The 12,424-nt window shown below is 47.0% G+C and overlaps 1 protein-coding gene across 3 annotated transcripts in view; it reads right to left on the reverse strand.

Annotated features, from left to right (window-relative positions):
• EPHX2 (epoxide hydrolase 2) overlaps positions 1 to 12,424 on the reverse strand; it is a 71,240-nt gene that overhangs the window by 22,548 nt on the left and 36,268 nt on the right. For 2 of the 3 annotated variants that reach the window (XM_026518947.4, XM_044391178.3), the window contains exons 9-12: positions 11,960 to 11,994; positions 6,821 to 6,847; positions 4,581 to 4,666; positions 612 to 723 (exon numbers count right to left, since the gene is read on the reverse strand). In XM_026518947.4, coding sequence (XP_026374732.2) covers positions 612 to 723; positions 4,581 to 4,666; positions 6,821 to 6,847; positions 11,960 to 11,994 — 260 coding nt within the window. Of the gene's footprint in view, positions 1 to 133; positions 145 to 611; positions 724 to 4,580; positions 4,667 to 6,820; positions 6,848 to 11,959; positions 11,995 to 12,424 lie in introns of all 3 variants that reach the window. The other variant, XM_057310192.1, reaches the window with a different exon arrangement.

Below are 12,424 nucleotides of genomic sequence, written 5' to 3' on the forward strand. Positions count from 1 at the left end.
ATGAGGCCAGATGACTCACAGTGCTGCTCTCAGTGAATCTCCCTGAATGTGGCAGTGACACCCCATCACGGGTGTCAACCCAAGGTCCAGGGGGCATCTTTGAAAGGCACCCTTGTGTCACATGAGGTGATACCCAGAAACCTCCTAAATATCTCAAAGCACACCTGGGGCCTGGTGTAGGGCTTTTAGGCTCTGGCGCTCCCTGTAATCGCAAACCACACTCCTCAGCAAGTGAGGTGCCAGGTGCCTAGCAAGAGTTCAGGAACTGTCACCAACCAGAGGTGGGCTTCACCAGCCTCTCAGCCACAGAACTGAGAGAGGGCAGCTCCAAACCAGCACTCAGCATCCCCCACTCCACAATTTCAGAGAAACAAGAGAACTCTACTCCCTTCCCCTCACCACCCCAAATATGCACACACAGAAATGTGTCATCACCTGGGAAGGACCAACTGAGGTATGGAGCCCGTTTCACCTGAGCCCACGTATAAAACCATTTCTGACTAATGCCATGGAAAATTAAAGGGCACAGAGAAAATCAAGCCAATGCGGGAGAAGGAGAGACAAACAGGAAAGAAGAACAAAAATCATTGCTCTCAGGGTCTCAAACTTACTGGTTCTTGGAAGTAGAGCTGGTAATCAAAAACAGGATTGGCTTTGATTCTCTCCATTGGGGACACATTGGGATTTTCAGGTATGAAGGGAGTATTCAAACTGGCCACTGCCCTGTGGGAAAAAAAGACACCAAGACACAGACCCAGTAAGAAGACAGTCCGTAAGAACCAGAAAGGTCCTTACACACCAAAACAGAAGCTCAGGGGCGCCTGGGTGGCTCAGTCGTTAAGCGTCTGCCTTCAGCTCAGGTCATGATCCCAGCGTTCTGGGATCGAGCTCCGCATCGGGCTCCCTGCTCAGCGGGAAGCCTGCTTCTCCCTCTCCCACTCCCCCTGCTTGTGTTCCCTCTCTCACTGCCTCTCTCTCTGTCAAAATAAATAAATAAAATCTTAAAAAACAAAACAAAACAAAAAACCCCAGAAGCTCAGAGCAGCAAAGGGATATGCACAAGATTTCACAAGAGCCATGTGTGTGAGAATGGGGTCAGCACTCTGATTTCTTGACTCCCAGCCCAGTGGTTTCTCCCCACTAAACTCCAGTATTTCCCACCTTCTTGCCTGAGACAAAGACACACACACACACACACACACACACACACCCATTATGTGCAGTATATCAACCTTAATTTAGATTATAATTTTTCTTTTTTTTTTAAAGATTTTATTTATTTATTTGACAGAGAGAGAGACAGCCAGCGAGAGAGGGAACACAAGCAGGGGGAGTGGGAGAGGAAGAAGCAGGCTCATAGCGGAGGGGCCTGATGCAGGGCTCGATCCCAGAACGCTGGGATCACGCCCTGAGCCAAAGGCAGACGCTTAACGACTGCGCCACCCGGGCGCCCCAGATTATAATTTCTAAAAATGCATTCATTTTTTTCCTTCCTTACTTCCTTCACTCACTTAACTCTGTGTTAATTCCATGCTATATTCTAGGGGAGCAAAGATATAAAATCAATACTCAAAGAGCTTATTGTAATTTAAAAAGGCTAGACAAATACACCCATGACTATATTACAAGACAGACTGTGATATGAACCATAAGAATAGCACAAGCACCATGGGAGTTCAAGGAGACAAAGAGTTTCTAGATTTGGGCATCATGGGAGATCTCCTGGAAAAGGGAGCATCTGAGCTTGTCTTTTAAGTGTGGAAGAGTATAGAGAAGGGGAAATGATACTGTAAGGGAAACATCATGGGGTGGTATAAGCAAATTCTAGAATGGGGCAAAGCTTGTGGCTGAATTTGATGCAACAAAGAATCTATGTGGCCAAGCTTTTAATGAGGCATCTTGTGAAATAAAGCCAGCGAGGCAAGTGGGAGCCTGGACGTGATGGGCCCCGTGTCTGGATTAGATGCTGTAGAAAACCAAGAAAACCGTGAGGGCTCTTGAGAAGAAGGGGGGAGCAGACTGAAGTTGCAGTCAGGAAGTGCTGTATCAAGCAGTGATACATGACACGGAGGCAGAGAGGGACACCAGAAGCAGGGAGAGGGCCAGCACACGACTGCATTAGTCACCCAAGAGCAGCAGGATGGCAGCACGAGGGAAAAAAGAGAGGGGCAGATTTGAGAGACCACAAGAAGGCGGGGCTGACAGAAGTCAGCCAGGACCACAGTTAGCCTGGCTCATCAGTAAGGGATCCCGTGCCCACTCTGATCCTAGGGAAACTCCTTCCCAAAAGAGAAACATGGAGGAGAGAATATCTGCGGGAGATATAAACTAGGAGGCATGGGGTAACTAGGACAAATGAAATCATCAGGGAAAAATGCTGAGGTTTAACCAGTGCCAACCAGCAGAAGCATAATGTGAGCCACACGTATCATTTAAACTTTTCTATTAGCCAATTAAAACATAATTATAGGTTAATTAATGTTAATTTAAAATCTAATGTTGACTAAAATAATTTAATATTTGACACGCTATATCTAAAATATCAATAATTTTAACACATAATCAATACAAAATTATTGACTAGGTATTTTACTTTTTTTTTTTTTTTTTTGGTACTAAGTCTTTGAAATCTGGAAGGTACTTCCCACTTACAGTCATCTCAGTTTGAACCAGCCACATTCCAAATGTTCAGGAGCCACCGTTAGGGCAGCTTAGGCTATAAAATCAAGTCGTACCAAAGCCTAAAGCTTTCTCAGTTACCAGAGTGAACCTATTTTAAGCATCACTTAAATCACAAGTCAAAAAATCCTAGCTTTTTCTAAATATTCTGAGACTAAAGTTTTCCTTTCAACTGCCTTGACATACAGTTTATTCCATATGTAAGAAAACTATCATCACCACACGAGATGTTAGCAGATAAACGCTGCTGCCAACTGCGTTAAGATGGGAAAAGCTAAACCGCAGCCTCCTTTTGGGAAAAGAATCTCTAGATGATTGTCAAAGAAAGGATAAAAAAAGGTATTCTTGGCCAAATACGTGAATAGACCCTTACATTAAATAGGTCCCTGCAGTTTATCTGAGTAGAATGCCCAAACCAAGGATTTAAAGAAATATTCCACATTAAAGGTGGGCTTCCCCACCCCCCCATTCATTTTCTGGCCAGAAACGTGAAGATCAACGTCAACAATATTCTTAAAAGCCAGCTTTGCCCAGGCCCGGAGATGCTGTGTCCCAGCAGGGACAGCCCTGGAACGGGCTCTTGGTTCCCTCCCACCCCCCAGGAAGGCACTAGCAGGGCTGTTTTGATGAGCGCAGATGGAAAAGGAGCAAGTACTACCAAACTAAGGACAGACAGGACGGACACAGAACAATGAGAGGAGGAACATGAATCCAGAGCATGCTTGCGTGTCTCAGACCTAATGCTATTCTGGGTACAACCCTCTTCACTGGGCTCATGTTAAATATTCTCAAGTTCTCACGGGAGAGAGAGACTAGGTTTCATGAAACAACAAGAAGGGGTTTCACTTCCTTCAAGGTAGAGATCATAAGCCTGTTGCTCTGTTTCCTTTCGTTGCCTTCAAGAAGCATCTAATACACTCTGTACAGTAACTTTCTAGTGACCCGATTCCTAAGAACTGAGATCTTATTTCAACTCTGAATGAAAGAGAAGACAGAGAGAGAAGCTAAAGCGATCAGACGCACAAGAGTGCAAAAACTTCTAAAATATTTCAGGAAGTGTTTGAGTCTTTTTGGTCTCTGACATCATCCTGCCATTTGAGCTGATGCTGGGCTGAACAAAGTTCTCCAGTGTTTCCATTCTCATAAACGTCACCAAATAAAAAGTGACTGGATTAGTTACGGAAATCCAGATGAGTGTGAAGGATGGTGTTTATTTAATTTGCTAAGATCCCAGCCTGAAATGGGAAGTGACACAGCCTTTCTCGACAGCTGCCAGCTCAATGGGGGCGTGGCCACAAAGACCACCTGCCTCTCTGGGTTCAAAACCTGTCCTCCGAAAGCTGGGGCCGGTGCCGTGATGCCAGTCGAAGAATGAGTCTGAATGATGTGATGGCGGTCACGAAATGCCATTCTAACCTGATACCCGCACAGCATTCTGCAGGTTGTTACAGTCGAAAGCAGTTACCATTAGTGCTCTGTGGTTGAGGAAACAGGCCTAATGGGCGAAGTGCTTTGTCACATAGCCAGTTCAGGGCAAAACTGAAACCCATGTTTCCTAACTCCCAGTGCAGGACTGAAGTTTCTTCTGGCACTCAGTTCTATGACCCCTCCACCCTTGCTGCCTCACCCACTCCCCCCAAAGTCTACCACCATTGTCCCACATTCCCACTGGCTACCCAGGCCCTGAGTTAGCTGTCCCATTGTCAGTACCTGGGACAGGCCTTGCTTCCTAAGACATTGAGCCCTCCTTATTAATGGGTCAGTGGGCACTAGGACGCTAGATGTTTGGTGCCTTCCCAGATAACCTATTTGTTTTCAAGAAGTTTACTGGAGTTCAAGACCTGAGGAAGGATTCTAATGGGAATTCAAATCCAAATTCTTGGTGCCTGAGGCCTAATTACCTCACTCTCTCGGGGTAGAAGAGAGCCATGTTCCACACCAGCATGCCTCCCCAGTCGTGGCCAATGAACACTGCTTGACGGATGCCCTAGAGAAGGACAAAGATGGGAGCTGAGTGTGAGCGGGCTTCCGGGATGGGGTGCTGAGAGCCCTGAGGCCTTGTGCTCCCTGTAGGCCCAGACCCTCAGCTGGCAATCCTTTTGTTCACTTCCTAGGACTCCTCCTCTACCGACCCCGCAGTAGTCCCTCTAACGTCCACCCTCTTCAAGCCTCCCTTCCGACACACACCGGCCCCCCAGAGCCTCTACAGATGGCAGATCTTTCATATTTTCTTAGAAGCCTAAGGCCACCGGCCCCAAATTCCCTCTCCCTCTCTGCCTTCCCTCAAATCGAAATTTGTTTCACCTCTCTTTCTACTTTTTGTTTTAAAGTTAGTATGACTCACCTCCCTGTGTTCCATGTTCATCTTTCATTAAGTGATTATGATTCTACTCCCCACTCTTTTGGGATCTTTCCTCCCTTAACGAACCACTGGAACCTCAAAGGCATCTTTAATCCTCCCCCCCGCCCCCGCACCTGCAGCTTCCTTTCCTCTGCTGTACACCTGCTGTCTGGAATGCCTCCCTAACCTTCTAATACACGCTTTACTAATAGGGAGACAGGCTCACAGTCCTTAGGCAACTTGCCCGAGGCCACACGGATGGTCATCCAGACCCAGGCCTCCCCAACTTAAAATCGGGCCCTCCCCTCCACCACCCCACCCTGCCGGCTGCATTCAGCCACATCAGAGCCTTTCAGAGACTCCCCAAACTCACCACCACTGTGAAAAGTGGCTCCCTGACTCAGCTCCCTGCCACCCTCTGTCTTCTCTGTGTCCAGCTTCTCACAATGATCTACCCCTGACGACCTTCCTAAGTCCCTGCATCCTGGCTTCCTCCCCGTGACCCCTGAGTCCACTGAAACTTCCCTCTTAAAGGGTATTAATCACTTATAATAGTTTTTTTTTTTTTTTTCCTCTCGGCTCTCACTCTTCTGACCATTCTGCGGCATCAGACATTTCCTTTGAAATGTTCTTCCCTGGGCTTCTGTGACACTATGCTCTCTAGACTCTTTTCTCACTTCACTGAGTCTACTTCCTCTCCTGTTGCACAGGAGGACTTCACGGCTCAGCCCTCAGTCCTGTCTGAGGAACTCATCTACTCCCATGGCTTCAGCCACCACCTCCAGGTGGCAGAGGACCACCTCACCTGCAATGGGCCCGCCTTCCTTCCCCTGCGTCCCAGGAATGCCTGGACCAGGGAGGCACACCTACCTCAGCCCTCCAGCAACCCCAGGGACTCTCTTTCAACAATCAGAGTCAGAGACTGTCTCAGCCAGCTGGAAATCTTCTAGATAGGAAGTTACTCTAGGGTCACAACTGGCCATGTCCTCTTAGATGACCCCATCATTCTCAAAAGGTCCAAAGCCAATTCTCTGGGACTGAGAATCTGGAGAGGGCAGGGACCGTGACATCTTTGCCTCATTTCCTGCAGTGTCTGCTCCCATGCCTTGCTGTTGAACTGAAACTCCTCAGTCATCTCGAATTCTCCACCTGACTCTCATCTCCAACAAACAGGTCTAAATCGCTGTTTTCAGGTTCTCTCTCCGCTGTGCCTCCACTGTCATTGTCTTGGCTCAGCCCTTCTGCACCTCAGTCCAGGCTGTAGTGTCCTCACCCCGCCACCGTGACCTAACTCAGGGTGGGAGAAGTGTACTACCTAATTGCAATCTCAGTCTTCTGTAAGTAAAAAGCAAAGTATAGTCTCCGATCACCGTCATTGATCTGCTTTGTGTTTGGCACTGGTATTCCAATGTCACCTCAAAGCATGTGATTTGAGGTATTTCTAAAGGGATATCAATCTTAAAAAGTTGTGAAATATTAGCCTATAGGATAGTTTCCAAATTTCTTGGAATTCTTTACCCTGACTTGAAGCCAATAGAGAGGTATCCTGTTCCCTGGAAATTGCTTTCCATGAACCAAAAAGCAAGACAAACTTGGCTCTACACTGTTCTCCACACATTTTGCCACCTGTGTTTGTAATCCCCCCGACTACTGACCCTGCCTCCCACTGCCCCGAAGTGTGCCGTTCCAGCCCTCGCCACTCTCCTCGGGAGCTCTAACAGCCGGCACCTTCAAAGGCTGCATCTTTAACTGCCCACCCAAACGGAAGTCTCCAGAGATCAGTTCCAAATAATTACTCACCAGCTTATCCAGGAAGGTTACCATCTCCTAAGAAAGAAAACATACCAAAAAAATCAGAAACTGTATGCACCCGTCTCAGCTGCTTCAAGATGAGAATTCCTGCATCTGCCTTCCTTAGGGGCTGCCTCGCGTCTTCCCCAAATTCACATGCGGAAGCCCTAACCTCTCCCCCCCAGTACCTTGGAATGCGGCTGTATTTGAAGATAGCATCCTTAAAGGTGATTAAGTTAAAATGAGGTCATTAGAGTGGGCCAGGATCCAAGCTGACTGGTGTCCTTATGAGAACAAAAGATTTGGACACAGACCCACGCAGAGGGAGACTTTCAGATATAGGGAGAAACGGCCATCTACAAGCCTCAGATGAAACTCTGCTGTCACCTTGATATTGGACGTACAGCCTCCAGAACTGAGAGAGAAGAAATGTCTGCGGTTGAAGCCCCAGTCCGTGGTCCTCTGTTCTGGTGGCCCGAGCACACTAACACAACGTTCAGTCACTTCCCGAGCTCGCGAGCTCTCTCCCTTCCCTTTCCAGCCTCCTCTCAGTCACCAGGCAGACCCCAGACACACACAGCAAATTATCCAGGGTCTGCCACTGCACATCCCTAACTGGGTCATAGCCACTGTAAGACAGAAATCGTGGCTTCTTCCTGGGACAAAGAGAGGGAAGGAAAACTGCTGTGGAGAGGTCTGGCTGCTTCCTTGCCCCTGGACAGCAAGCACCTGCCCCTTGCTCCACAGCACAGATGCGGACGCCTGGCCACACTGGCCAGTAAGCATGGGGTCTAGAAAAGGTGTCTAAGATGTGCGGAGGTGCTGGGGATGAGGGTCCTCCAGAATCAGGGCTGGGCTGTCATACCGGGCGAGGTACAGAATGAGCAAGCAGGGAATCCTGCCAGGGACAGTGTGGAGGGGAGGCCAGAGCAGAGGTGTGGAGAGAATGAATCAGAGACCTGACAGGCCATTCAGCTCCTGCAGAGAGCCGCACCGGCTTCCCGTTTCCCAGCCTCACGCCTCCTACACGGTCACATCTCCTTTGTCAACACTGCCCCCCATTCACCTGAGCCGTGTGAGAAGCTTCTGCCTGCTCTCATATGAAGTTCATGGAGCTGCATCCGTGGAGTCCTAGTGTGGCCACAGGAGCAGTGCGAGGGCCCTCATATTCATCACTTTCTCTCCCCCCACGTAGTGCTGCGGGGCAGAAGGGGGAGCGCTACTCTACAGATGAGTAAACTGAGGCTCACACGGGTCAAATGATGCGGCCAAGGCCATGCAGCTAGTAGTGGCAGAACTGGGACTGACTCCAGGTCTGATTTCAGAAATTCAACATGAGAACATTCAAAGCCATCCTGTTTCACCATGTAGACCAACAGCATCATTTTAAATCATCTCCAGCCCCTTGACTCCTCCTCTCTGTCTACCAACTGAAAAGTAGTCCTAATTTGCTTTCGAATCCTCCAGATCAATGTCCTCTTTGGGGGCTGCAGAGATCGCACCATGAGAGGCTGAACACTTAAGAAATATATGTGATTGTATTTCCATCTTCTACTCTTACAGGTGCTTCCAAAATGAAAGGTGATTTTCTTTTCCTTCTCTGGGCTAGGCCTGTTTCTTGTTCGTCTACATTGAGCAAGGAGATGGAAATTCCAGACAGGAGGAGGCAGGAAGAAGACAAAGGGCGTCCCACAGCCCTTGTAATCTCTGCCGTAGGAGCATTAAAAAGTGTTCGGATGTCTCCACTCTGGTCTCAGTTCTGCTGGGGAAACCCACCAAATATGGGTACCCTTTTCTGGGGGGGACAGAGGGGACACAAAGTTCTGCCTACAGCCAGCGCCAGTTTCAAAGAGAAAGAATTGTAAATGTGTTCTGATTCTTTTGCTACCCTGGCTCCTGGGCCTGCCCTGCAAACCCAGGGCCGTGGTGACAGCCTCACTGGATGGGGGAGCAGTGGGCAGGCCCCCCACTGCTCCCCAGTAGAACATGAGAGGGCAGTAGCAAAAATTCCCATGTTAAAGCCCTAATCCTCAGTGTGACTGCATTTGAAGACAGGGTCTTTGTAAAAGTCAATAAGGTTCAATGAGGTCATGAGGGTGGGGACCTGATCAGATAAGATTAGTGTCCCTTCCTTATAAGAGACCCCAGAGAGCTGCTTTTCACTTTCTAATTAACCACAGAGACTGAAGATTAGCTCCATGATTTCCACATCCTACTGTTAAAAAGAAAGCCACGGGCCCAAAATGGCATCACTTAGGTGAAGGCCCCAAGTCGGTAAACCAACAGTCAGTACCCAACCTGACTGCAGTTTTCAGCCCCCCACAAACATAACCTCTAAGCTGTCAACATGGGAATTTCCTAGTCAGCACGAGGAAATCACTGAGGGGCCCCCCATTCCCCTCAGAAGGGCAACCCTGCCTAAAATGATGGATTCTCTACTGGTCATTCCCTTCTTTCTACTCCCTCTCTACCTTTAAAAACCTTTCCTTTTCTGGAGCCCTTTGGAGCTCCCCTCTACTTGCTAGATGGGATGCTGCCCGATTTATGAATTGATTCATAAAACCAATTAGATCTTTACAACTTACTTGCTTGAGTTTTTGCTATTTAATGCTACAAACTGAGAATCACACTCAGGTCTGGAGGGATCTTGGAGAGCATTAGATACTTAATGGCATGACCTGGAAAGGTTAAATGATTTACCCAAGGTCACACACAGTGAAAGAGACAAGTGGGTATAGATAAGCCTCCCCACGTTAATGAACTTGAGAAGATAACATTATTGCTATGTTTCATTCCAACACCCCTAATTTGGAATCCGAAGACTACAGACATACAGAGAATAAGTTTCTGGTTTCTTAAAGGTACCTAGTCTAAAACAAATAACAATTGTATGATGAACTGGCATACAATGTTAAGGAATTGCTGTTGAGGGGCGCCTGGGTGGCACAGCGGTTAAGCGTCTGCCTTCGGCTCAGGGCGTGATCCCGGCGTTATGGGATCGAGCCCCACATCAGGCTCTTCTGCTATGAGCCTGCTTCTTTCTCTCCCACTCCCCCTGCTGTGTTCCCTCTCTTGCTGGCTGTCTCTATCTCTGTCGAATAAATAAATAAAATCTTTAAAAAAAAAAAAAGGAATTGCTGTTGAGAAAAAAGAGGTTTCAATATATTTGGGGGGATGCAGTTGACAAGAGGGTTTTTGTGGGCACTTGAGGGTAAACAGTATTATGGACCTTCATTCAGTTTCTTATAACCCTCTATTTCGAGATTATACAGGTTTTTTTTTTTTTAAAGATTATACAGGGATTTTAAATAAAATTTGACATTAAAAATATTGTGCTAATTTTTCAAATGACAGCTCTACTGAGCTATGACTCACATACCATAAAACTCAACCTTTTAAAATGTACAATTCAGCGGATTTTAGTTGTAGTCAGAGTTGTGAGGTCATCACTGCTATGTAGTTCGAGAACATTTCATCACTCAGAAAGAAATCCTGCACCCATTAACCGGGACTCCTGTTCCCCATTTCCCCTAGGCCTTGGCAACCACTAATTTCATTCCGTCTCTACGGATTGACCTCTTCTGGAAACTTCATATTAATGCAATTATACATTGTGTGGCTTTTTGGGACTGGCTTATCTTAGCATAAGGTTTGCAAGGTTCATTCATGTTGAAGTGTGCATCAGGATTTCATGGTGCTTACAGCAAATAATATTCCATTGCATGGATATGCCACACATTTTTTATCCATTCATTAGTTGATGAACATTGGGGTAGTTTGCCCTTTTTGGTTTTTGTGAATAATGCTGCTGTGAACATTCATGTGCCGGGTTCTGGGGGTCATATCTTTTTTTTTTTAATTCTTTTGGGTGAATACCTAGTAGCGGACGAACTAACGACTTTTTAAGGTGGAGCTGGAGGACTGGGGCATCACAATTTATCTTGCTTGTCTTAGTAGAAGGACTTTCTTCAGGAGGGCAGTTATGTCAAGTGACCCGATTTACCTTCCCGGCTTGAGAACCGATTTCAACAGAAACAAGTAGGGGTCCCGTGAATGGACCTTAGGAGGATGAGGAGAGGCCCCCCTACAGGGTCACTGGTGAGATCTTGGCAGGATTTCGGGGGAGATACGAGCAAGATCAGAAGTGGCAGAGTGGAAGAGGTAAAGATTTGGAAAATGAGGAAGGAAGGACAACCCTAACCGGAAAGTCAGGTTTTATCAAGGCTCCTCTTATGAGGCACCAAAGCCTGCATGCGGGCCTGGTGGGGGGGCGGTCCGAACAGAGCTGTGACTCTTACATGGAGCCTTTTTGTAATTTTAGCATAATTAGCAGCATCGCCAGTTGTTGTTGTTGTTGTTGTTTTAGATTTTTTAAAAATTTATTTCTTTGAGAGAGAGAGCACAACCAGGGGGAGCAGCAGAGGGAGAGGGAGAAGCAGGCTCCCCACTGAGCAGGGAGCCTGATGCCAGGCTCGATCCCAGGACCCTGGGATCACAACCCGAGCCAAAGGCAGACGCCCAACCGACTGAGCCAACCAAGCACCCCTAGCATTGCCAGTTCTGCGGCCAACCAGGATGCTGTTTCTTCCCCTCGGCCCTTCCAGCCTTGGCTTGTGCCCCGGGGCTGATGGAGGCTTGCACACAGTCTTCTCACCTCAGCCTTGGCAAGCTCTGAGATGAGGGCCCCTGCCCCATGGTGCTCATGATTCACCCAGAATAGGAGTGCCATTACAGCCGCCACACCACATACTGACTCCCAGGTCTGGCCAACAACATCTTTACCAAAGTAAGGCGATTTTTAAAATTCTCAGGATGGAAAGGCAAGATGGTGGAGTGGCCACGAGGAGGGACATGGGAGCTACTGCAGGGTTCAGGCCTGGCTCTACTAGCTGTTGCTCTCAGGTAATTACTTTACTCCTCATGACTCAGTTTCCTCTTCCATCAAATGGCTTAGAACAGTCATTGATAGACAGTACATGTTGGCTATCATTTTGAAATACCATCTTAACTTTCAGTAAGATTTTTATACCCAAATGCTGTGAAATGCTTTCCTAGGATTTTGAATGAATACCCACACTTCTGTCTTATATCAATAAAAACACCAGGATGGAAAAGATGTTACAAATGTTACCCAAAGATCTTTCTTACCTGGCATAATACTTCCATGGAATATTCTTCTATTTCTGTAATTAAAAAGAAATACAGTTAATTCACATGATTGAAAATTACCAACAAACTAAAAGGGCCCCTTTGCTCAAAAATAGATATCTTATTAAATCTTTAGATTGACGTAGTCTACTTGTTTTTGTTGCCTGTGCTTTTGGTATCATGTCCATGAAATCATCGCCAAAATCAATGTCGTTAAGATTTTCACCTTTGTTTTCTTCTAAGAGTTTTAGTGTCAGGTCTTACGTTTAAGTCTTTAATCCATTTTGAGTTGATTTTTGGGTATGGTGTAAGGTAAGGGTCCAATTTTATCCTTTTGCATGTGGATATCTAATTTTCCCAGCATCATTTATTGAAGAGACTGTCCTCTGCACGTGCTAGGCACCTGTGTCAAAGATCAGCTGACCGTACACGTGTGGATTTATTTCTGGGCTCTCTATTCTATTC

This window comes from Ursus arctos, unplaced genomic scaffold, assembly GCF_023065955.2.
Source record: "Ursus arctos isolate Adak ecotype North America unplaced genomic scaffold, UrsArc2.0 scaffold_11, whole genome shotgun sequence".
NCBI classification, from domain to species: Eukaryota; Metazoa; Chordata; class Mammalia; order Carnivora; family Ursidae; genus Ursus; species Ursus arctos.